This window comes from Maniola hyperantus, chromosome 16 (genome assembly GCF_902806685.2).
Source record: "Maniola hyperantus chromosome 16, iAphHyp1.2, whole genome shotgun sequence".
Classification (NCBI taxonomy): domain Eukaryota; kingdom Metazoa; phylum Arthropoda; class Insecta; order Lepidoptera; family Nymphalidae; genus Maniola; species Maniola hyperantus.
Genome location: NC_048551.1, coordinates 6808886 through 6832951, shown reverse-complemented (window position 1 = coordinate 6832951; position 24066 = coordinate 6808886). Strand labels below are relative to the sequence as shown.

The window sequence follows — 24066 nt, the reverse complement described above, 5'->3', positions numbered from 1 at the left end:
GAATATTTAAATTATTCAAAATTATTCTGTGAACTGCATGAACGGAAGCCATGGGTACCTACTTTACATTTTAACTTCGCTAACGCTAAATTAATCACAAATTTAATAGCTAAATTAATGAGATAGTTGTCAAAGTAAGATTACTCTCATTTAATAGAGCCAGTTTCAACAACTATTTAAAATCACTCCTCCACGTTTTAACTCTTAATGCTTTGGTAGACAGATATATTGTTATCTTCATAATTTATAGGTGATACACACAAACTATTCTAGTGACATACCAGAAATCGTCTTATGCTAGTTACAAGCTATCAGTGTCATATTATCATCGTCTACGTCAGGTGCAGAAATCCTTTGTGGGGTCGAATATGTATATATGTCTTTGATTCGCCTGATGCCACCAAATCTTGCTTCTAACGTACATACGTCAAGCGTGAGCCTATAATGGATAAAAACCAATGTCCTTTTTCTAATGGCTTATGGTATTGATTTCCTTCTTGAAGGGGGAAATTATGCGATCATTAAGACAGCTCGTGAGTATCCACTTTAGTAGAAACACCGCATTAATATTCAAATTTTACATATAAAATGAGATTCTAGTATGATATTATTTGAATTTTTAATATATTCAATGGGGGCTAGTTTGATCATAAACTAAATATTTTAACATCTATGCCTACCATATCAGCTTCTATCAATTATACCTACATTCTCACACTCTCCAGTCATAGTTAGAATAAACTCTATGAGGGCGGATTATGTACAATAAAATACCTTTATATTAATAATTATTATGATTTATATAGGATCGTTGCTTACTATACTTTTCAAATATCTAAACTAACTAGATGCGTATAATTCTACAACAACCGATTTTGTAGTGTAGAAATGCTGGTTTTGTCATAAGAATTACTAAAATAATTTACATTTGATTTAATATTACAGTTTTTAAGACAAAACTATACCAACTAATACATAATACCAATTTATGAGTGGAAATCTAAGCTAAGACACCTAAAAATATGCTTTCTAAACACGAACAAAAGCTACATTTGTTCTATGAAAAAATTGTCTCGCTGGAAAACAATAATTCTAAGCCGCAGGTAACAGCTAATAAAGCTTATGTACAAAAGTGAGTGATACTTTAAAAAAAGCTTGGATAAATATTGAAGTCAACCCTCAGTCGGCAGTCCTCACAGCAATAAATTTAATCGAGCTAGTTTAAAAAGCAATTATATTCCATCACCCGTCATCCCCATGCTCCCGCGCGACGTGGCTAGATAATAAAAACATTAATAACTAACTAACATGTCGTTCTTCTCATGACCAGATTGATTTTTTGCTTTGAACTTGCATCGTAGCATTTTAGAACAGCAACATTGTTTTGAATAATAAGTTACTAGCTTTTTTGAAACATGATTAGTTTCTCCGGCATAAGTCAAATGCAAGCTATCTCTGTAGGTACTTGATCTACATCAGTCGGAGCCGTGATAGTCTAACAGACAGGCAGATACACTTATATAATATACCCTAGTATCAAAGTAAAAATAATATTAATATGTTACGCAAAAAAAAGGAAAAAGCATAATTTTTAGCTAAAAATTGGTACGAATGTTGGGAACACCAATATTGACTAAAATATAATTTATATCCCGTAGTGTGAAATAAGCTTAAAAAAACATACAGTTTATATTAGCACTTAGGTAGACAGAAAAACCTTAACTACATAACGCATAAGTAAACAAGAAATCATAGAAATAGACGAACAAACCAAATAAATAGTAGCCCTTCATCACAACGTCGCCTTCGCAACGACTTTAACAGGGCTGGTTTAAAAAACCAATTAAATTCAATCAACCGTCATCCCCATCGCCGCGTGACGCCGCTCCTTGATAATGAAAACATTAATGGACCAGCATGTCATATTCTATTTAACAGACGAACCGATTTGGTTGGTGTCGACTGTCAACCACCAACTTTCACAATTTAGTTTGAGACACAAGTCTTCAATAATGAGTGCCACTACAGTCTACACCCGGTTCTAAGCCTTTCTCATCCAGACACTTCCAGAGATATTATTTTGTGATCTATAATGCGCTTACGCTTTTTTAGGGTTCCGTACCTCAAAAGGAAAAACGGAACCCTTATTGGATAACTTTGTTGTCTGTCTGTCTGTCTGTCTATCCGTCTGTCTGTCAAGAAACCTACAGGGTACTTCCCGTTGACCTAGAATCATGAAATTTGGCAGGTAGATAGATATTATAGCTGACATTTGGGGAAAAATCTGAAAACCGTGAATTTAGGGTTAGATCACACAAAAAAAAAATTGTGGTCATAAACTAATAATTAGTATTTTCAACTTTCGAAGTGAGTGACTATATCAATTGGGGTATCATATAAAAGGTCTTCACCTGTACATTCTAAAACAGATTTTTATTTATTTTTATGCATCAAAGTTTTTGAATTATAGTGCAAAATGACGAAAAAATACGACTGTAGTACGGAAGCCTCATTGCGCGAGCTTGACTCGCACTTGGCCGGTTTTTGATACAAAAGCCAGCCATCAGCTCTGTGATAAGCATGGCCCGCTCTCTACCACTTCTACCTGCTAATAGCTTGTGCTATGACTTCAGTTCACCTTTGCTCCCCTTCAGAACTTCTCATTTTTTTTTAGGAATATTCTTGACATTGTGTTCGCCATAGCTTGTTGAGCGACTTAAAATTATCGCATCAAATCGTTTTTTAGCCCACACGTTTCAGCGCCATAAGAGAAGCGAGAATGGGAAGGAAGGCACTATTACTAAGTTGGTATCATGTGATAAAACAATTTTAGGCCGCGGATACACTACACACTAAACACTCTTATAAGTACATTTACATTAGTAAAGTAATTACGGAAGCTACTTACAGTACTTACGTGAGTAAAACTTACAGGGGCCTTAGGACTTAGTCAGTCGGATAACCACCATTCTACTGACTATCCAACGTGGTCGGTTCGATCCATTTCGGATATCTCGACACAAAAAATCGTAAATTATGCGATCTATGGAACAGTTACTTGTAGATAGTAGATTGCAACCACTACAAGGAGTTACTGATAACACAAAACCTTCTATATAGCCTCTCAAACAATATGAGTATCTACGAAACACGAATCACATCTAGTATTTTCAGTGTTGCGCTACGTTAGTACTATTATACATATGTAAGTATATTGTATAGTCTGTGATTGCGCTATCTATTTTTTTTGTATTTTGTATGACTGGAATTACGGGGAATACCGATTGGTACCTGCTATTATCATCAGTATTAGCTATCAGACTTTCGCGCTAGTTTAGTAAAGATCTTAAATATTATCTCTACTTTTATTTAACTATTTATCATACAACAACAAAACGTTTATCACAAAATTTCATATCTCCAAATTGCTCTGTTCAAAAGATTGAACAGCCACCTATTGCATCTTTATTTAATGCTCATGATACTTACATACTACATACATACATATTACATAATACTTGTATAGAAAGCAGCGTGATTCGCTATTTGATGTCAAGCTTATTGGCCCAGTTTACCTTTTACCTTCGGAAGCTTTTCGGAAGACAAACATCTTTTTCATTGGCGCTTTTGACGAATTTAGGGCTAAGTTTGTTTTCCTGGACCGCTTGTGTTACTTATTATTATTATAAACAACGTTTGTTTTTTCGAAACAATAACTTAATTGACGCTTATTTCCTTTTTACGGTGTCCTTAGCGTTAAAATTTATGATCACGATTAAGTTTTCCTTCAAACAAACATGCCATGTGAAGTAATGCTCGTGGTTACCCAAATAAAAATAACTTTTTACAAGAACATCGTTAATGATCACAGAAGTCGGTAAATGTTGAACTTCAGATCTCTCATTATTTTTAAAGACTCTTATCAATATACCGCGCTGTCACTTTTTTTAGTTACAACCATGAATTTGTTATAAACTGGCCAAAATTGCTCCCTCGCACTGTTTTTATCTCAACGGCGCAGGCATTCTTTCTCATTAACTTCACTTAATTAAATTTTATTTGAACGACGATGTAGTAAGAAAAGTATTTTTGGTTTCGCAGGCTTAGATTTTCAATTAATTCTGCGTATCGGCTTTGTTGAGTAGGTAAGGGATATTCTAAAAAAAAACTAGCCTTTTACGTTGCGGCGTCGTCCACTGAGCTTGAACAAAGGTAAGCATACCAAATAAAATAAAAACCGGTCAAGTACGAGTCAGACTCGCGTACCGAGTGTTCCATAATCGGACATTTTTTTCGACATTTTGTACGACAAATCAAAAACTATTATGCATAAAAATAAATAAAAAACTGTTTCAGAATACACAGGTAAAGCCCTTTCATATGATATCCCACTTGGTAAGTATAATTATCTTACTTTGAAAATTGAAAATTGAAAATACTAATTACTGGTTATTTTGTGTGATGTAACCACAAATCCACGGTTCTCGGATTTATTCCTTTTTTGTGCTAAAAGACCTACCTACCTGCCAAATTTCATCATTCTAGGTCAACGGGAAGTACCCTATAGGTTTTCTTGACAGACACGACAGACGAACAACGAAATAATCCTCCTAAGGGTTCCTTTTTTCCTTTTGAGCGGAACTCTAATAAATGGACTATGAGAAGTATTTATCGAATTATATTGCAATTATAGTAGATTCCTGTGTCCACTTTGATTGACTTTGAGACGTTCTCCGCATTCTAACTTTTAGGTATACGATAATTTTCTGCTATGTTAGGATCGGCACGTTAGGAACGTCATTGAGTTTTATAAATTAATTGAAATAATGCTAACCTTTCGACCATATTAATAAAATGCCATAGAATATTTTCGCCAAAGAAAGCCATTGAATTGAACAAATATAGCAACATAGTTACATTGTATCTGTAATAATTAATATCTTACTCGTCTTCTTGCTTGTATGGTATTTAGTGTAATCGTAATCAAAGTCAATAGAAAAAGAAAGATATTTTTAAAATAAACTTTCAGTATCTAGCTTGTAAAAGTTTATTTGAATAAAAATTAAGTTTGTAAATGCCTTATTTACCGCGAAAAGCCTACAAAAAACTTGGCGGTTGCTCTTTTTGAAGATTCACATGTGTATAAATTGTTTACATTAGTTTTTTCGTAAGCTACATACGTTAGTAACACTTACAGATGTAATCGCGGCTTTATCTACTCAAAAAAGTCAGAGCTCGTAGCATTGAAAAATTTGATGTTTTCTTATTTAACATTTTACCTATCTATATATATAAAATTCAAAGTCCTGACTAACTGACTGACTGACTGACATAGATATCAACGCACAGCCTAAACCGCTGGTCCTAGAGACATGAAATTTGGAGGGTCTATTCTTTGTAAAGAGTAGGTATTCACTAAAAAAGGATTTTTCAAAATTCCACCCCTAAGTGGGTTAAATGGGGGATGGAAGTTTGTATGAAAGTCGGTCATTTTTCAAGTTATTTGGATGAAAATTGGTATTTGGATTTTCGGTTACAAATAAAGAAATACGTGTCTCAGGATTTTTGGAAAATTTGTCCATAAGGGTGGTTAAAAAAGGGATGAAAGTTTGTATGTGAAATCAACGCACAGCCTAAACCGCTGGTCCTAGAGACATGAAATTTGGAGGATCTATTATTTGTAAAGAGTAGGTATCCACTAAGAAAGGATTTTTCGAAATTCCACCCCTAAGTGGGTTAAATGGGGGATGGAAGTTACAAATACAAATACAAATACAAATTATTTATTTGCTGATTGTAGGTACATTTATAAGTTGTCAATTACAATTTTTGTTTCGAGCTACAATCTACCATACTATGGTGTGCAAATTTGAATAGGTACACAAATAGAATTATTAATAGGAATCCTTACTACAACAATAGGCAACACAACAATTATTTATTAATACAATAGCTCAAATATCTCATTATTAACATATTATTCATTAAAATTAATCAATTATTATTATTTTGCATTAAAAAAAAAAAAAAAAAGTTTAATATTAAGTAAGTCATAAAATTATTATAATCTAATTAATGGCAAAAGGGCAGTTTCAAGTATTTCTATTATGTCCGAATAAGTACGAAATGTACGTTTGTATGAAAGTCGGTCATTTTTCAAGTTATTTGGATGAAAATTGGTATTTGGGTTTTCGGTTACAAATGAAGAAATATTTGTCTCAGGATTTTTGAAAAATTTGTCCATAAGGGTGGTAAAATAGGGGATGAAAGTTTGTATGTGAAATCAAAGCACAGCCTAAACCGCTGGTCCGAGAGACATGAAATTTGGAGGGTCTATTCTTTGTAAAGAGTAAGTATTCAATAAGAAAGGATTTTTCGAAATTCCACCCCTAAGTGGGTTAAATGGGGGATGGAAGTTTGTATGAAAGTCGGTAATTTTTCAAGTTATTTGCATGAAAATTGGTATTTGGATTTTCGGTTACAAATGAAGAAATACGTGTTTCAGGATTTTTGGAAAATTTGCCCATAAGGGTGGTTAAATAGGGGATGAAAGATTGTATGGGAAAGTTTTAATTATCGATATTATTAACTTGAAATTTGCAAAATAGGTTTTTTCTTGAGGTTAGGTGTCAGCTAAGAAACGACTATGAGAAAATCCCCCCAACCCCCAAAAGGGTTGAAATGGGGGTTGGAAGGTTATATGTGTTATTCGGTGCTGTTTAGAGTGCGCGTCCTGATGTTATAATGTTTGTTTCTGAAAAAAAAATGCCATTTGTTTCCTGAAGGCCACGCGGGTAAAGCCGCGGGCAGAAGCTAGTTACTTATTGAAGTAAAAAAATCAATTTTAGTATTTATACAAAACAATATAGATCTACATACCTACCTAATATAGTAAATACTGTAACATAATAATATTATTATTTAAAGACGGACGAAACATTTTTGAACTTACTTACTTACCTAATAGGTAGGTATAATTTCAACACAATATCTCATCGTTACATTAGCAGATTTACATAATATTTGACATTTACAATTTACATGCATTGAAGTCCATTACCTACTTATGCAACAGCAACAAATAGGCAACTGCTATTTCTCAGCGCAAGCGCTAACGAAAGCTCGCGCGTCGCAATTCGCAAGCCCCAACAACACGCGCGAGTGTAAATTGCCTTCATGCATGTTTTCGTATTGCTCACATTAAAATGCACAGAAACGAGCTTACGGTCACACGGTTAGGCGCGCCTAATGAGAAAGTTTATCAAGCGATTATTGCGTAGTTCAGCGGGAAGCTCCGTCCGTCTCGTCCGCTAGAGGGGCTCCCGCCGCAGGTGTGCCCTCCTCCCCCACCACAGCGCTACGACGCAGCTTTCTTTAGTACACGCCACTTCACGCCAGTCGACTGTCAACCACGGAGGCGGGCGGTCGCACGCACGCTATATAAAAGCGCCGCGCCAACTGTCAACACGACGCACTATCTGCGCACCGCTTCCGTTCGCGAAATAACCTCAATCCAGCGCTCCTTCCCGAGTGTCGTGTTGTGCCAAAGTGGATTTATGAAACCTGTGCTTATTAAACCTTCATTACATGTAAATAAATGTCACATATAGCGGAATAGTGTCCGCAGCGCTGCTGATCGTGCAAAGAAATTGTGGATTGCCGTATTGTGCGAACTGCGAAACGGGTTCCGGTCGCTTCTATTGAAGCTACCGAATCTACATGTTAGGTTCTTATCAGATCAGCTACTACTAACTAATGACTCGGTGCTCGCCTTTGATGCGCAACCGATTCTCGTCGCATGCATCTATGATGGGCACCAATCGCCGCCTTTGTCAAATAAGCTTCAGGATACCGTAACTAATGCGGCTCTCTAATAATACCATCAACCTCATCTATGTTTACTTAATCCAAAAGATGCCTAAGATAAAATGTTATAGCCAATCATTAAAATTTTATGGAGGCTACAAGTATATCCACTGACCTATGTCCAATAATGTCACTCACAATATCAGTTATTTATAACATAACAGTAATAAAGCTATATTCAATTAAAGTTAAGCTATTTGCTAATGAGCTTATTAGAAAAGAAAATGTTATAATATTCAATAAAGCCAAAATAACTTTGATCTATGATAAAGTCCTTATAATAATTATACATTGAGGGCATTAACATCTACGGTGAACTCTTTGTCAACGCTATCAATTAGTGCCATCGGGGTGTCCCACTTGTACGAAAGTCATGCTGTTACGAAGAGGAAAACTTATAATAAGCTTATAGATCCAACTTTATTTATAGAACTGTTCATTTTTAGCTCAGAAGCTGAAAAAGAAAGACGTCATAGATGAGAAATACTACTTACTTCGATACCAATATAGGTATAGTGGCAATATTGATTTAAATGCAGTCGAACACAATGTCTTCATTAAAAAGAGTAATAAGACTTGTGAAACAATTGTAAAAGCACGACTAGGTAGGTATAAAGGTGTAATTAATTATCAACTGGTAGGTATAAGTTGGTGCGAAAAAATATATATTGCGCCGAATTATTTTTGTTCTTTAGATTATACTGAAAATTATTATCAGCCGATACCTACTTATGTTTGTGTGATATTAAGATACCGAATTTAAAATAAAATAAAATTAACTAGACTCAGCGTCCACACTTGCACTTGCACTAATAGGTATAACAGTTTAAAGAAGATACAAAAAAAATCAGACTATGATCTAACCACTACGAATAAATCATATGAAAACTAAATAAGATCGTAAAAAACGAAATATCAAAATGCCTATTTTAGAATTTCATTTTAGATTAAAACAATTATCCCTTAAAGTCCACTATAGCCAAATGAACCCTCATTACGACAGCGAAAATGGTTTGAGGCAATTAATTTAATTTGATACACGCCATGATAAATTAGAGCTTAATTACTTACTGACACTTGACTCTTAGATAAAGCCAACAAGAATGCCTTAACGTTAATTCAAAACAATGATATTTGTACAGGCATTAGAATTAAAAGTACAATATTTATTATAAGAAATTTTGCAAACTTGAAAGTGCTACTAACATTTAATATATCTAAATAAATCGTGCTCAAACTATTATTAGGTGGGTACACAGCAGAATATTTTTGTTTAACGTTGTGTGTAATACATACCTACTTAATTTAGAAATTAACGAAAATATGTAGAATTGTACCTACTTAATTCAAGACACATTCAGGTTGCATTTAAACTTTTGCCTTTGTAGTTCTTAAACTTTGCTTACTATAACATAACCGCTTTTACCTTTTGGTTAATCTTTTGTTTACCTTAATTTACATAAACATAACCACAGGTTCAGAAAGTTTGTCTTTGAACAACTTTATTGTAACAAGTCCAATATCTTGAACTTTTTAATAGAAATTGTGATAAGTAATGACTTAGATATCCCCTGATTACTTTTGACATTGCACTTAAAAATAGACCAGAGGTTTCAATGTTAACAAATAAACTGTTCAACTGTTTCAATGTTAAAAATAAATTAATTACACTAAAACTAAATGTTGAATTGTATTCCGAATAAAGTGAGAAGAAAATATAAATCCAATAATGTCCTAGGTTCTATTTTCCGCATAAAATGATTGTTTAAATTAGCGGTATATAGCGCGTGGTAGGCAGGCCGAGTGAAAGGCACTTTCTCTAGCCCTCCGGCCCTCCGCGATAACTCTATCGCAGATATTTACACTGTTCCAACAATATCACTTACACCGATTAAGTGTTTAACTGTTTGCTAGCAAGAAATAACAATCAACCAACTACTCGTAACTATAATTCTGTCAAATCATGATTTATTATTATTTAGGTCGCTTTGATTGATATTCAGTGCTACAGGTGGCCGGCAATTATTTTCATTAATATTTGCTCACTTCGACACTTTACATCGTGTTTCAGCTAAGTGATGTTCCCGTAATTACATTTAAGCGTTGAATTAATAACCAAATTCGAGGTAGCTTATTTATTTTGTCCATAAACTGGTAATAAACAAATTAACGAATTTAATATTGACATAACACTACCTCTCTGAATATTATGCTGTACTGAGTTTGATTGTTCTAATATTTAATTAGCATAGTTGGTAATAGAAGCATACCTATAAACAAAACATAACTATTACAATACTAAAACTATAAAATAGTATGATAAAATTGTTACATTTGTATTAGTCACTTTCTAATTACTTTTAACGAAGTTCTCCTTTGTATTCCCTGTTGCAGTTAAAACTAGTGGCATTGTACGTGTCTACAAGACAAATCGTATGACGAGTGAAATTTGCTTGATCGTTTGTTTATTTTTATACTTTTATAATTTAGTTCAGCTCAAACTCATACAGTTAATATTATAAATTTGAAAGTGTGTCTGTCTCTTTTCACGGTCCATCCTCTCCATCCATGCTATTTTGACATGTACACAGATAGCTTGCATCCCTAGAAAGACATTTTTATCTTGAAAATCAGAGTTCCTACGGGATTAAAAACCTAAATTCACGAGGACAAAATCACGGCGGGCATCAGCTAATAGATAATACTTACGCACAAAGAAATACGAGTATCAGATATCGCAAATATACTTAATAATAAGTTATTAGAATTAGACCAATTGTTGGTCCGTTACTTGGTCAAGATCGTGGCTTTTTTCACCACTCCTTTCTACTTCACGCTCGACGTTTGTAGGTCGACATAAATCGCATTGTTCGTCTTTGATTTATGTGTTTCTTAATAGCTTGCGTTATTTAACTATTCATCCTAATCTTACAAGCTTTCTAATACCTACTACTTCCACAACTTCAGTTTCAATAACATCTTAAACAATTTGAGCCAAATTAATTATGAACGTTCGATTAACTACCTACTTACTTATTTGTATGTTAGAGTAATTATATATATATTTCGCATGATTAAACGTAAGTGAACTTAAAGCTAAGCTTAGAGCTAGCGAGAAGTTAAGTGGACTTTACGCAAGCTTCGCTTATGTAAACAATTTGTGATTCTTGTGCAACCATATCATTTTTTTTTATTTTTTTTATATCTTATTAGAACGGCAGTGTCACTTAAACTAACTCTAGATGATTAATAATAAATTTAAATACAAATAAAGGTACACGAAAAAAGACACAAAATACAAAACGATAAAAGATCAAAGGATTTTGAATATGTCATGCTTTCGTTGACTGAACCTATAGCCAATACATGCGCCTCTTACTATTTTAATCGAGGTGTGATATATTATATAGCTTGTTACTTATAATTTTTATTCAATAAGTCAATGTTGCAAAAGAAATAAAATTTATTTATGTGCTGGGATTGAACTTTTTGCGCTACAGTGATTTTTACGTCCAAGAGCGTTGTGAGATTTGCTGTTGTCGCCAGCTTAATCATTATTTCTAGGTTAATGAAAAATATCTTACATCAAAATACAAAAACTATTTAACAACTGTTTATCGCAAAGAAAGTACGCATTATGTCAGGCAATGCGATATGGTTATCGATACTGATAAATTAAAACTGCGATAAGGCGATTCTCATACATTTAGCCTTTGATGTTTTATTTATGCATAGTCTCAATTATGTCACAGTAATTATTCAACTGCAGTTTGATACATCCAATGAAATTATACCATAGACATGTAACTTACGTTCTCATTACAAAGCGTACTTATAAAGTTCGTGCTCGGTGATGAGTGGGATAGAAGATACAAAACTTACAAGAGTAGGTAACGCTCTACAAATATGTGACTCAAGTGTCGTTGTTTTAAGTCTTCACTTTATATATACGTATGTAAAGTATCTACTTCTTCTACATATCTTCTAGGTACATAGCATGTATAAATTATCATCATTGGTAGAATCTGTTAATTCCACACTTATTTTGCGCTTATTATATTACGCGGTATGTGTGTACGGTGTACCTAAATGATATGATTGTGTTCGCTGGCAAAATCTGGTTTAAAGAAATCTTTCTGGAATAAGTTGCTTTAAATCGGACGATATTAAAGAACATTAATGTCGTGATACTTGTTAAACGAGATAGTTATACAGGTATCAATGTCCAACAAATGCATATTCTAATAGTTATGAAACAGTCCATCCTAACGCCATTATTATTCACTATCGGCTGCTATTCCGATCCAGTCTAGTCTTGGAGGAATCCGTTAAATTGGGTTACAGCCAACTTCGACCGCCAGCTATATTGAAGGGAGCCACTGCCCTTATAAACGATTGATAACATCTGCTTTGCCATGTTTGAATAGAACTAATCGAATGTAATTATGCAACTCATTGACTCTATATTCAAGGAAGGAAACAATAACATAATACCAATTATGATATAATTAAATGTTGATAAAAGCAACTGGGCGCACGCCAGCGTTATTTGCCAAAGGATTTTGAAGTTATTTATTTTAGAAGACCGTAACCGGACAGCGCTATAACTCAAGAACATTTAAAATTAATTACAAGTGCTTGCCGAAACTTTTTCCTATTTGAGAAAACCTATTGCTTATTTACTGCTACACCATATTTTCCACTCGTTCTATTACTGGGTGTCTGCCAAAAGTCGTTGCCAAATAATTGCATTCATCTAAACATTAGCTAACATACCCGGGCAGAATGTTAAAAATGAACCTGTGTGTATCACTCGCTGATAAATATTTGTTATACCGTAGAGACCTAATTCTTGTAGATACATCAAATCGCGAGTTTGGGACCTGTCCACTGTCCAGTGCTCGGTCACGCCGACTACGAATGAATATGTATTAGGATCATTTTGCACGGTCCGCTTGAATTTATCTTGATTTATCGTATTGTTCTTTCTATACTAGGGATAATTAAGGATCTGATTAATTACGAAACCTTTATTTATGTTCCGCTCATTGAATACTGATGCGTGTTTTATAATGTTGAATTAGTCTCGGTCGAGTCAAGTTGCGGGGCAGGTAGACGGCTCCACCCCGACTTGCCGAGGAGGGGACCGCTCTTCCGTCGTCACCAGCTGTCATAGCAGCTGCCTGCCTTTGATCGCACGTGCGGCTACACCTATTATTAATGCCTTTTTTTAATTTGGGAAGTGTTACGGAAGGTTTAGTGTAAAAGGAATTGTAGAACACCTTTATGACCAACGGATTTTTGCTGGTCGGTTCTACAACCATCTCGAGATTTTTTGTTAGTTTCAAAATTGGACCGTTATTTATCGTTGAAGGTATCTTGAGATTGCATTTATTGGAGAAAACTTTTACTTCTTGAACTTTCTGACGACCGCGCCCGCCGGCCTGAAAACTCGTATGCAAAATACGTTTATAGCAAATCCTTTCTTAGCTGATGGGTACATCATAATAGCTATCTGTATGCCAAATTTCAATCCGATCCATCCGATGCCGATGGTTTGAGCTGCACATTGATAGATCAGTCAATCAGCTTTTTCTTTTATATATAGATAATGAAATATGATTTTCCATGCAGCGATCCAACATGTTTCCTGCGGTACATACACGTGACACGTGTTTATGTGTCAATTCAAGGTTATTGCATATTGCGACGTTCGGCGCACATGAACACTCGCTAGGAAATATGATTTTTTGAGCAATCACATCCAACAAACAACCTGCGATACGGATCTGTACATATTAAACTTTTTAAACAAACATGCGTAATTAAGTAGGTAATTACTTATACAGGAAAGTTAGAACAGCAAATTTAAATTAAATTGTTATTATCCTTCACACCTAGGTATATAAGAGTAAGCTTTTCATATTTAGGTGCCTACTTGATTATCTTAAATAGGTACTTTGCATAATTAATTGTAGTTTTTAATAAGCAAAAGATGGTATCTTCTACTTACTAAGGAACCTACCTACTTTGTTAAATTACAATAAAAGTTGTTTCGTTTTTTTTTCTTAGTCTTAATAAAATAAGTATTTCTAACTAAATCTTAAATTAGACGGAAGTTAATGTTTATTCAATTAAAGCTGAGAGTTTGTCCTTTATACCAGCAAGAATTTCCAATGATAGATAACATTGTGAGTTATGCCTACCTAGTTATAAATAGTGTGAACTTAAAAAGGAAATTTACGATTCTAGTATATTTCAACGCGATCAACTATATCAATGATTCATGTTGTTTTTGTCCCCATTTGAGTGGCAGCGGTTTGAAAATGGATTATACAGTTTTTTCGCTCTGTTTATTAGAGAGTTAACAAAAAAGAGTTCACCTTTTAAAGCGGATATTGAATTGATCAAACAATTTGTTATTGTGACAAATTATACATGACACACCATGTGGTGTACTGTCGATACAGATAGGTACAAAAAAGTATTGGGAAAGCTAAATAAAAAAAAATGTGTTTAAATTTATTAAGGTTTTTCTGGTCTTTAATACTTAGTTACCTGTAATGATGCCTCTGAGTTACAATTATTTGAATCAAGTTTTATAACAAGTTCTATATTTCAACTTCAGTTGATGACATTCGTTTTTGAAGTGAAAACTTTAGGCGCAATGGGCGATTTTAGGAAAAACTTCAAGGTCGCGTCACCGACATGCTAATGCCAATAATGCTCGCAATGCCGATATATATAAAACCTATACTAATAATTATAATTTTGTATATAGGTATATTAATAATTATAATTTGCAAATTATGAAATTTTATTCCGACTTCCAAAAAGGAGGCGGTTCTCAATTCGGTCCGTTTTTTTTCGTTTTTTTTAATGTATTGATAGTTGATACTACAATTTTGAAAATTTTAAAACAAAAGCCTTAAAAAGAAAGGTTATTTCAGTTTTAAGTTTTGACTTCTGTCGGCAGTCCCCTCTGACTGCCATCTTTTTCCTTTACTTTGTAGTTATTTTCAAAGGAAACAATAGAGCATTGGTAACTCGAAACGCAAGTAGCACAACGTCATTACACCCTTTGGTTCGCGAGAGCCGCAATGCAGCGCCCTGACACTACACCGAGCTATTACCTACGATTAAAGTTTACGGTCACATTTAGAATCTAATAACTCATAAGCATATCGACTGTGAACTGTGAACTGGCCACTGGACACTGGTACCTACGCGCGTCTACCTAAATCCACGCGAATGAAGTCGCGTGGATTTAGGTTTTTAGAAATCCCGTGGGAACTCTTTGATTTTCCGGGGGGGAAAAAATAACCTATGTCAAATCTCCAAGTCTTTAACTATACCCATGCAAAAAATCAAGTCGATCCGTTGCTCCGTTGTGACGTTGTTGAAGGACAAACCAACAAAAACAAACAATCACACTTTAGCATTTATAATATGAGTTGTGATATAGAATGAAGGAATATAGTAACTTTGTTCCTTCTGGATACGGAAACAACTGTTATTTCCTTCAGCTAAATGGTGATTGTACACGCCTAGCAGTGTAGGTGAAGCCTCGGTAGTTTTACGTGATTTTCAATATTTTGGCCCAAGCTAGACAACTACGATATATTGATATATATAAGTGAAATCGTGAAAATTTTGAGATAGGACATGTTGCCAGTTCATAGTCCATATCTTATTATTTCGTGCGATTGTGAAATAGCTATTTTAATCTAAAAATCATATTTGCCGGCGTATGCATGATGCAATCTATTACAAGAACGAATTATTATGGATTCAGTTCACGTCGTGACATGCCATTTGTGTGTTAAAGGTCAATTTGTAGATAGGTAATAAAGATCGGTCTCCTAACGTAACGTAACGTTATTAAAAAATTTCGAATTTAACAAATGTCACAAACGAACCTTACAAACGAGATTGTAAAATCAAACTTATGTGACCTTAATAACTTCAACTGTAAATCTAATTAACCTTCACCCTTGATATTTCAGCTAATTGGATGTGTTCTTGTGTTCTAAGTGAGGCAGTTTGCATTCGGTAAACACAAATATAGTGCCTTTAGGGATTAAAGTGTGACCTTAGTGTGTCTGACGTAAGATCGCAACGGACTGCAGGCGCCGCCGAACACTGCTGTGATATCTTCTGTGATGTGCGTGTGAGCATACGGATATTTTTATATGTGATTTACCAGTGCCCAGTACAAACCGAGTACAAAAAAAATACGGATTTAGTATATTTATATTTACATTGGAACAATGAAAGAGGAGTGTAAGCTGTGCAGCGTGAACGGGTGGTGCGCTTCGCAAGGGACTACAGATTTTTCAATAAACTCACTGATGAGGCCGGCCGCACAGCATCCCGAGCAAATGGAGCCCAGGCACGACGCGGTGCTCCTCTCCGCCTATTTGTTCAAACTAGGTGATTATCCCTTGTATACGCTTCACGATTACTACTCCAACGTCGGTGAGTATCGTGCACTTACAAATAGAAATCGCACCCCAGATTAACATTCAACTAACTTGTTAGAGCAAACATTTTCTATTCCTATTAATTACGTACTCACTGCTTGTTGGTGTAGGTCATAATATATCATATACATATTATTAAGTTCCCTATACCTATTATAGTTCATACCAGCCAAATGTGGGCTTAAAGCAAATAGCTCTAAAATGGTGTTTTGAAAGGTTGTGAGATTTTAGATTAACAATATTAAGTTTATTTTACGTGTACCTAAAGGTGTCTTTTTATCCATACTATAAAATTATAAACGTGAAATGTCTGTCTATCTGTCATGAACGAATACGTTTTTAAAACCAAAACCAAAAAGTTTCCACGGTATTTTTATAGAACCTAAATCTACATTGAAGAAGTCGCGAGCATTATCTATTTTTTACAGAGATAGTTAGTATCCAAGAGATGGGTGTAGCTTCTTTTTAGAAATCTACGTGGCTGGCATCATCTATCGTCTATAGTATTCTATAGTTTCATGAATTATTTGCTGTTAGTAACAAATGGAACTAATCCTATATAGTTGCATGGAATTATTCGTAATAAATTAATATTTAAGTACTTAATTAGTTTTTGTAATTGGTAAACAAAATAGTTTAGATAAGCGCGTTGAAAGTAGTTGTTTGTGAATCATTCGCGTTGCGACATTAACGAGAATATTAAACAATTTAAAACCTTTTGTTAAACAAATGAAATTACTTATCCATACTAATATTATAAATGTGAAAGTGTGTCTGTCTGTCTGTCTGTTAGCTTTTCGTAACTTGGTACAGAGATAGCTTGCACCCCGGGGAAGGACATAGGCTACTTTTTTTACTTTTATCCCGGAAAATTAAAGAGTTCCCACGGGATTTTCAAAAACCTAGATCCACGCGGACGAAGTCGCGGGCATCATCTAGTTAATTATAAATCTCGCTAAGGCTAATTCCTTAATTCTCTACTTTGATCTTATCTTACATATTATTATTTTCATAGTTATACTGGTATCTTGAAGACAAAAATATTCTTGTAAAGCTCTTGTAATGTACAAACCAAAACAATAAGAAACACTCGTTGCAACTTGCATTTAACTACTAAGGTACTTTTGTAGTCGTCACTTTACCTATAGCTAAACCGCCAGGCTCCGTTCGAGTGGAATTTTTGACACGTACCTACCTACTTCTTTATTTTTGCCGAAAGCTCAAATGCCAATTTTTCATAGATATTATATAACTTGAAAAATTGTTGACATTCATACAAACCTTCATCCCATATTATTTTAAACTCCTGTGTCCTGGGTGCCTACGTCATAAAATGATCCTAAGTACTTTCAAAATTTAAAACCCCAGAGGTTTAGGCTGTGCGTTGATAGACAAGTCGTTTCATGATAGATAGATCTAGTGTTGCTGTAGTCTTCACACCCTGCTGATTCGCTCGTGATCCACTAAGTTAATAATATTTTAAAGATCCAATCTATAAATACATAGTAAGAGACTTGACTAGTTCCTCTTTCATTTGAATGTATCAGATAAGATTACCACCACACTTGGGTACTGCCTCGCAGCTATTTTTTTAACATAACGGTAATACTAAACAGGATTTCTTAGACAAACAGTAATTCTGTTTGTTTGAAGTGTTGTCGACCTCGCGTAGATCCGCGAACAAATCCGGAGTTAATACAACGTCAATATCGCTCTTATTATTATGTCTAGGTCTAGTCCAGTTGATTTGTAGCGTGTTAAATGAGAATACCTAACGTCCTTGACTTAAGATTGACCTTTACCTTAAAGTTAAACTAACTAGGTGTCATAAAAATTGAAAACGGTGGAATAAGACGCATCAGATTATAATATGTTTATAGGAATTTATTATTTGCATGTCCTGACGGATTTTGGTCTTGCAGCGGCAAGATCCCAAGAAATGCAGTATGCGCATTTTTAGTACTGCAAAATATACGCATCTGTAAATTTTTATTTAATTTATCATTTTTATTCAGATACAAGTTAACCCTTGACTTCAATCTCACCTCCTGGTGGTTAGTCTAAGATGGAAGCGGGCTAACCTGGAACGGGTACTAGATGCAACTGTTTCAGCTCTACGTTGATATTATGCTGGTCAGTCCGTTTCTCCTCTTATTATATAGAGATCACTACGCATTTTCAACTTTCGTGACGAATTTTTTATCTGATCGTTTAGGTATATTTACAATGATATAGTGGACTAAACACGACCTCGGTTTATGAAATGTTTTCTTTGAGAATGCGTAGATAACCAAACCAATGCCAACATCAAAAGAAAAACATCAATGAAATTCAAAGTTTGTTGAGTTTCCTTGATGATAATCATTTTATGTAGTAAATGAGCACTAAGATTTGATATACAGGAAGTTGTATTAAATAATACTACACTTGAGTTCCGCAGTCCGAAATAATTAACACTTCGTTTGTGGCTTAAGAACATCGACGCTTAAGACCAACGCATACGGACGAAGTGGAGTTAAGTCCACTTTTTTCATAACTACCTAAACTCTTTTACTCAGCACGTTGTTCTTAATTGGTATACTGAAAACAAAATACGGAGTTCGCACGATGCGGGCCACGTAGCCGCGATCAGCCACACTTTGTAATGTCAAAGTAAAGTTGTTAGGGAAGACGCCGCGCCTCAGCCCCGTCGGTGTGCGTTGCACTCCGTCTGATTGCGATGACTCTTACGGTTTTAAGGAACTTTAAGGTAATAAATAATAATATAAGGTTGCAAGTAAGAATATGAGTATCACCAACAACTTCAAGAGCTCCGATGTACCTTTTTAGTCGCGCGTTGTATGCCCAAACCTCTACAAGCTGTCTGCCAGCAATATTAATGCAATAGCCCAACATTAAATATGACAGTAATTTCGGTAGGGACCTAATTCAGTTAGATAATGTTGAGCAATGTACGGGTGTTTGAGAAATTTCACGATAGCATTTGATTTATTTGCTCAGGGGTGTTATAGAAGCTGTTATAATTTCGTAAGTTGGAGGTGCCGAAGCAGATCTCAATGATCTATTACACGACTTCTCAAATATGGAGTGTAATGTTTTAACGGCTTTTACTTTTTATGTATTTGAGTTTCTTTATTCTACCACTAGCTGTAGCTGATGCCCGTGACTTCATACGCGTAGATTTAGGTTCTTAAAAATCCCGTGGGAACTCTGATTTCCCGGGACTAAAGTAACCTATGTCTTTCCAGCTATTTTACCTAGTACCTATCCATGCGAAAACTCGCGTCGATCCGTTGCGCCGTGATTGAAGGACAAACCAACAAACAAAGACACTTTCGCATTTATAATATGGGTGCTAATTCTAAATGCCTGAAGAGATTTGGATACATCATACTTGTTGACACTGGCTACAGTTTTTTCGAAAATAATTCAATATGGCGGCTGTATAAATATTAGTTTGGCTAGACAAACTTTGATTTTTTGTAGATATTTAGCACAGAATTATTGTTTGGACATTTATACTATTTAACAAATTGTATATGAAATAATGTGTTCGCAGGATAACTTATCAGTAACAAGAGATTTCTGTTGGATTAGATTAGGGCCACGGACTGATGACGTGATACAGACTTACTAAGCGACAGTTAAAGTCTTGTTCAAACACAACGCTCGGCGGCATCGTGTCCAACGCAATGTTGTGACGCAAGGAACTGTATGAATGTTGTCACACTGCATCCGACACGGCAAGAGAATACAAGGTAGTGCTCGCCTTTTAGTTTAACAATGTTTCATACGATTCCTTGTGGTTCCTAAATCCCAAGTCTACGACAAATCATGCAAGCGTTCAATTGGGTATTTGCCTGTGCCAAAACAAATTATTACTCAGAGAGTATTAAATTGAGGGTCTTCCAAAATATGTAAAATCCACGCCCTTTGTTAGTTTTAAGTGTAATAACCATTTTACTAAAAAAAGCACGTCAAATGATTGTGACGTCACATTTCAATATTTCATAGTAGCTCGCATACTATTTAAGTGCGCGTTTTGACATTTGATAAAAAGTTACTGATTTGACTAGTTGTCAAATACCGAATTGGCGTTCAATGGAACCTATGACGTCCGTTCGCGCGTTTGACGTCACGCTTTGTCTCTATCCAGCTTTTATGTCGCGGAAAACACTTCAACTCACTACTTTCTGTCTCTACGATATAGATACTAAGTACGTTCTTAAATCGAGGAAAAATCGTTAAAATTTAACTGTATGTTTAAATTCACGATAAACCCAATCCCGTTTTCCTGTTCCGATAACAAGATCCGATGAGTCATCAGGGCTGTCCTGTGACGCATGCACAAGTACGTGGTGTAATATTGGTTAAATATAGCTCACTTTTGGATGGCTGGTTTTCCTTATAGGATTAAATTCCTAGATATACTTTATTTTTCCTTATTTTGCTTAAAAGATAAACAAATCGCAGAAATATTCGGGATTTTAGACCTTCCGGAGTTAGATTTTTCACTCGTCTCATGATTTCACTGTTAGTTCGCGATAACAAGGTCGTATGGACCGCGTATACCTGTTACGCATTTCAGCGGGAAGCTTCTTGTTTACCTTTTCTCCAAGATAAGGAAAAACGGACTATACCTAATCATTTTTAGTCTTTAATTAACCAGTTAGTGTAAACATAATTTTAAAATTATCCCTTAAAACTTTGTTAACCCTTGATTTAAAGCAGTAGGTATAAAAACGAAGATTTCGAATACGTATCAAAAAGTAAAAATACGTTTATAGAGTACGCGACAGGTCGAGGTGGCAATCGGGGAAGGAACGCTCAGCGCACCCCCACGATAACCCGGTGTGGACGAGCGCGGGTGATGTGTGGGTGTGCAGGGCGTCCCCTCGGCACATACCCCGATTGCCATCTCGGCCTGTCACGGACTATAGGTATACGTTAGTACTATTGTATATTCTGTGCTATAGGTAGAACTTAAAAAAAGTAGGTAGGTACCTACTACCTACTTACTAAACAAATAAACTAGAGGCACAAAATTCACAAAAATAATAGATTTCTCTCAGTAAATTTTATTATGTATTAAGTTAGGTTATTAAGTTTTATGTAGGAAATGGAACAAGTTTATGACTTTATTCAATTCTTAGGTCACGCTTCGGTGAATTTAGCTGCCTCCAAATATATTTTATATGGCAGGCCAAGCATTTAATATAATATAGCTGGGGTAATGGATAGACCTTTCACATCAGGTTAAATATTATGAGCCGGTGCCACGAGAACAATCTATTACTCTTACTAGTCGATATATTTTCACCCCCAAACAAAAGAGGTTTATTCTACGCCCTTTCGTGCCATTAATCTTTTACGTGAGGAGGAGGTGCGTAATCTATCTACCTTTATAGTATTATAGTACTAGTATCTTCCGATCTGCTACTACTGTACACAGTAGCCGGCAAGAAATATTGTACATGGACCTTTAGAATGAGATTTCGGCGTGTTGTAGAGAATTGTCTCTGTCACTCATCTTCTTCCAATTGTCCAATTAAAAATCCAATCCAATTGAAATTTTGCAGACAAGTGTAGTTTTGGCAATCAATGATTGGTATACCATGATCATTGAGTGTCTCTGATGATAGTAAAAGGAGGTAGGTACACGGAATTCTTTGTGATTTCTTTCTGAGAGTCAATTTGGAGTTTGGAATGGACTCATTTGCTTTGTTTTTATGAGCACCTTTCAAAAAATACAGCGAAAAGAGCTTGATGATGGTGATGGAAGGTGGGCACGCTGGAACTCCCTAATGGCAAATATGATAGGATAGTCTAGTCATGTTTGAACTTATACACCTATTTTGTTTTCAAGAGAAAGTTTTAGTCCTTTTACCCTTTTTGCTACTTAATTACATTAAAAAAGCTTTTACTTTAAAAAGTTTTTTCTTTCAACCTATTTACACATTAGATTCTAACTATACATAAATATTTACTTACAAACTTCCTTAAAAATAACAACACTTTGGTTTCCATCATTTCTAATGTAAGTACGCATATAAATATCCACCTAAAATCCACTTTTATTTGAAGAAATTGCTTATTCAAATCACGATTAGGTATTATAACATAAAAATATGCTGATAAGAGGAAATTGTGTTCGCGATAACGGCGTATCTCGTATCAAAGGAGATAAGAAAGCGAATATTATTGTTTTTTTCAAAATAGAACACTAAGCTGCCGATTTGCGTACATATGATAATGATTTTATCTTTTGTATTTAGTACACCTAATTACCTACTCAATTATTAACAATTCAGTACTTATATGCAACACAAGGTCAAATTAAAATTTCCTTTTTTTCGCATCTGTTTTTTATAAGCATTATATATTTACTATATTCTTCTTACAAGCTTCTTAATTTAATTTTTCATTTAAAAGTAAAAAAACCGACCAAGTGCGAGTCAGGCTCGCGCAATGAGGGTTCCGTACTACAGGCGTATTTTTTCGACATTTTGCACGATAATTCAAAAACTATGATGCATAAAAATAAATAAAAATCTGTTTTTGAATGTACAGATGAAAACCTTTCATATGATACCCCACTTGATATAGTTATCTCACTTCGAAAGTTGAAAATACTAATTATAAGTTCGTGACCACACTTTTTTTTTGTGTGATCTAACCCTAAATTCACGGTTTTCAGATTTTTCCCCAAATGTCAGCTATAAGATGTACCTACCTGCCAAATTTCACGATTCTAGGTCAACGGGAAGTATCCTGTAGGTTTCTTGACAGACGGACAGACAGACAATAAAGTGATCCTATAAGGGTTCCGTTTTTCCTTTTGAGGTACGGAACCCTAAAAACAACAACATTAAATTAAAACGAATATAAATAAAATTAAAACTAAAACCTCATCGAGCGGAGACCACTGCAGCGAGGCATTGTAGGTACCTACCTACCCATTGTACAATTATCATTTGCTGTAATAATATAATACTGATCACCAGTCACTAAATGATCTTAAGTTTTAAGAGACGTTTCAATATTCCCGTTATGTTGCATAAATGCTCAGTATAAATATGGCTTCAACTAATTTTGTAGTAGGTAAGTAATCTATCTACCCGAGTTACTTATGCATTACAAGCTTTATTTGTGGTCGTTGATGGACCCACTACCAAGGCACGGCGTTATTTTTGACTCTTATTTTATCACACTTACCTATAATATATTTCGTCAATTTATTACTCTAGTTATAGCTGCTTCTAGTTTTTCACAATAATTTATGTTTTAACATATCCTCTAAAATTTAAAATTTAAACGTAATTTGTAAAGAAAATAAATATTTTACCCGTAAGTACTACTTTGTCCAGTCATAAAGCTTTTCTCGCTAACATTAATTGTCTATTATTGTCTCTTTACTTCCACTAACCTTGTCGATTAAATACAGACTCTATTTTTATTTTCCGAGAGTGTATATTAAAAAGTGCGTACACGTACGGTACACTTGTACGGTATCCACGGAATGTTCTACCCCATCGACTGGAACTTGCTTCCAGACGTTTCCCGGTATTCAACGTCGTGTTTCTTTGCGATGTTCTCGAAATTTCTGCTAATTGATATGTTTACTGTTTATTAAATGCATGATTAATTACAATAATCTACTTATGAACGACTTTAAAATTATTATTTCAGTTACAAAAAATATATGTAAGTCCCTAGG

General features: G+C 34.8%; 1 protein-coding gene across 5 annotated transcripts in view; it reads left to right on the top strand.

Moving 5' to 3' along the window:
- Window positions 1-24066, top strand: part of Hers (Histone gene-specific Epigenetic Repressor in late S phase) — a 230555-nt gene that overhangs the window by 147551 nt on the left and 58938 nt on the right. Inside the window, exons 1-2 of one of the 5 annotated variants that reach the window (XM_069503895.1) lie at window positions 7410-7565; window positions 15873-16344. The exons of 2 other annotated variants lie outside the window; for them this stretch is intronic. In XM_069503895.1, the coding sequence (XP_069359996.1) occupies window positions 16137-16344 (208 nt within the window). In that variant the 5' untranslated portion in view covers window positions 7410-7565; window positions 15873-16136. Of the gene's footprint in view, window positions 1-7409; window positions 7590-15872; window positions 16345-24066 lie in introns of those variants that run through there. 2 more of the 5 variants (XM_069503893.1, XM_034976731.2) reach the window with 2 other exon arrangements.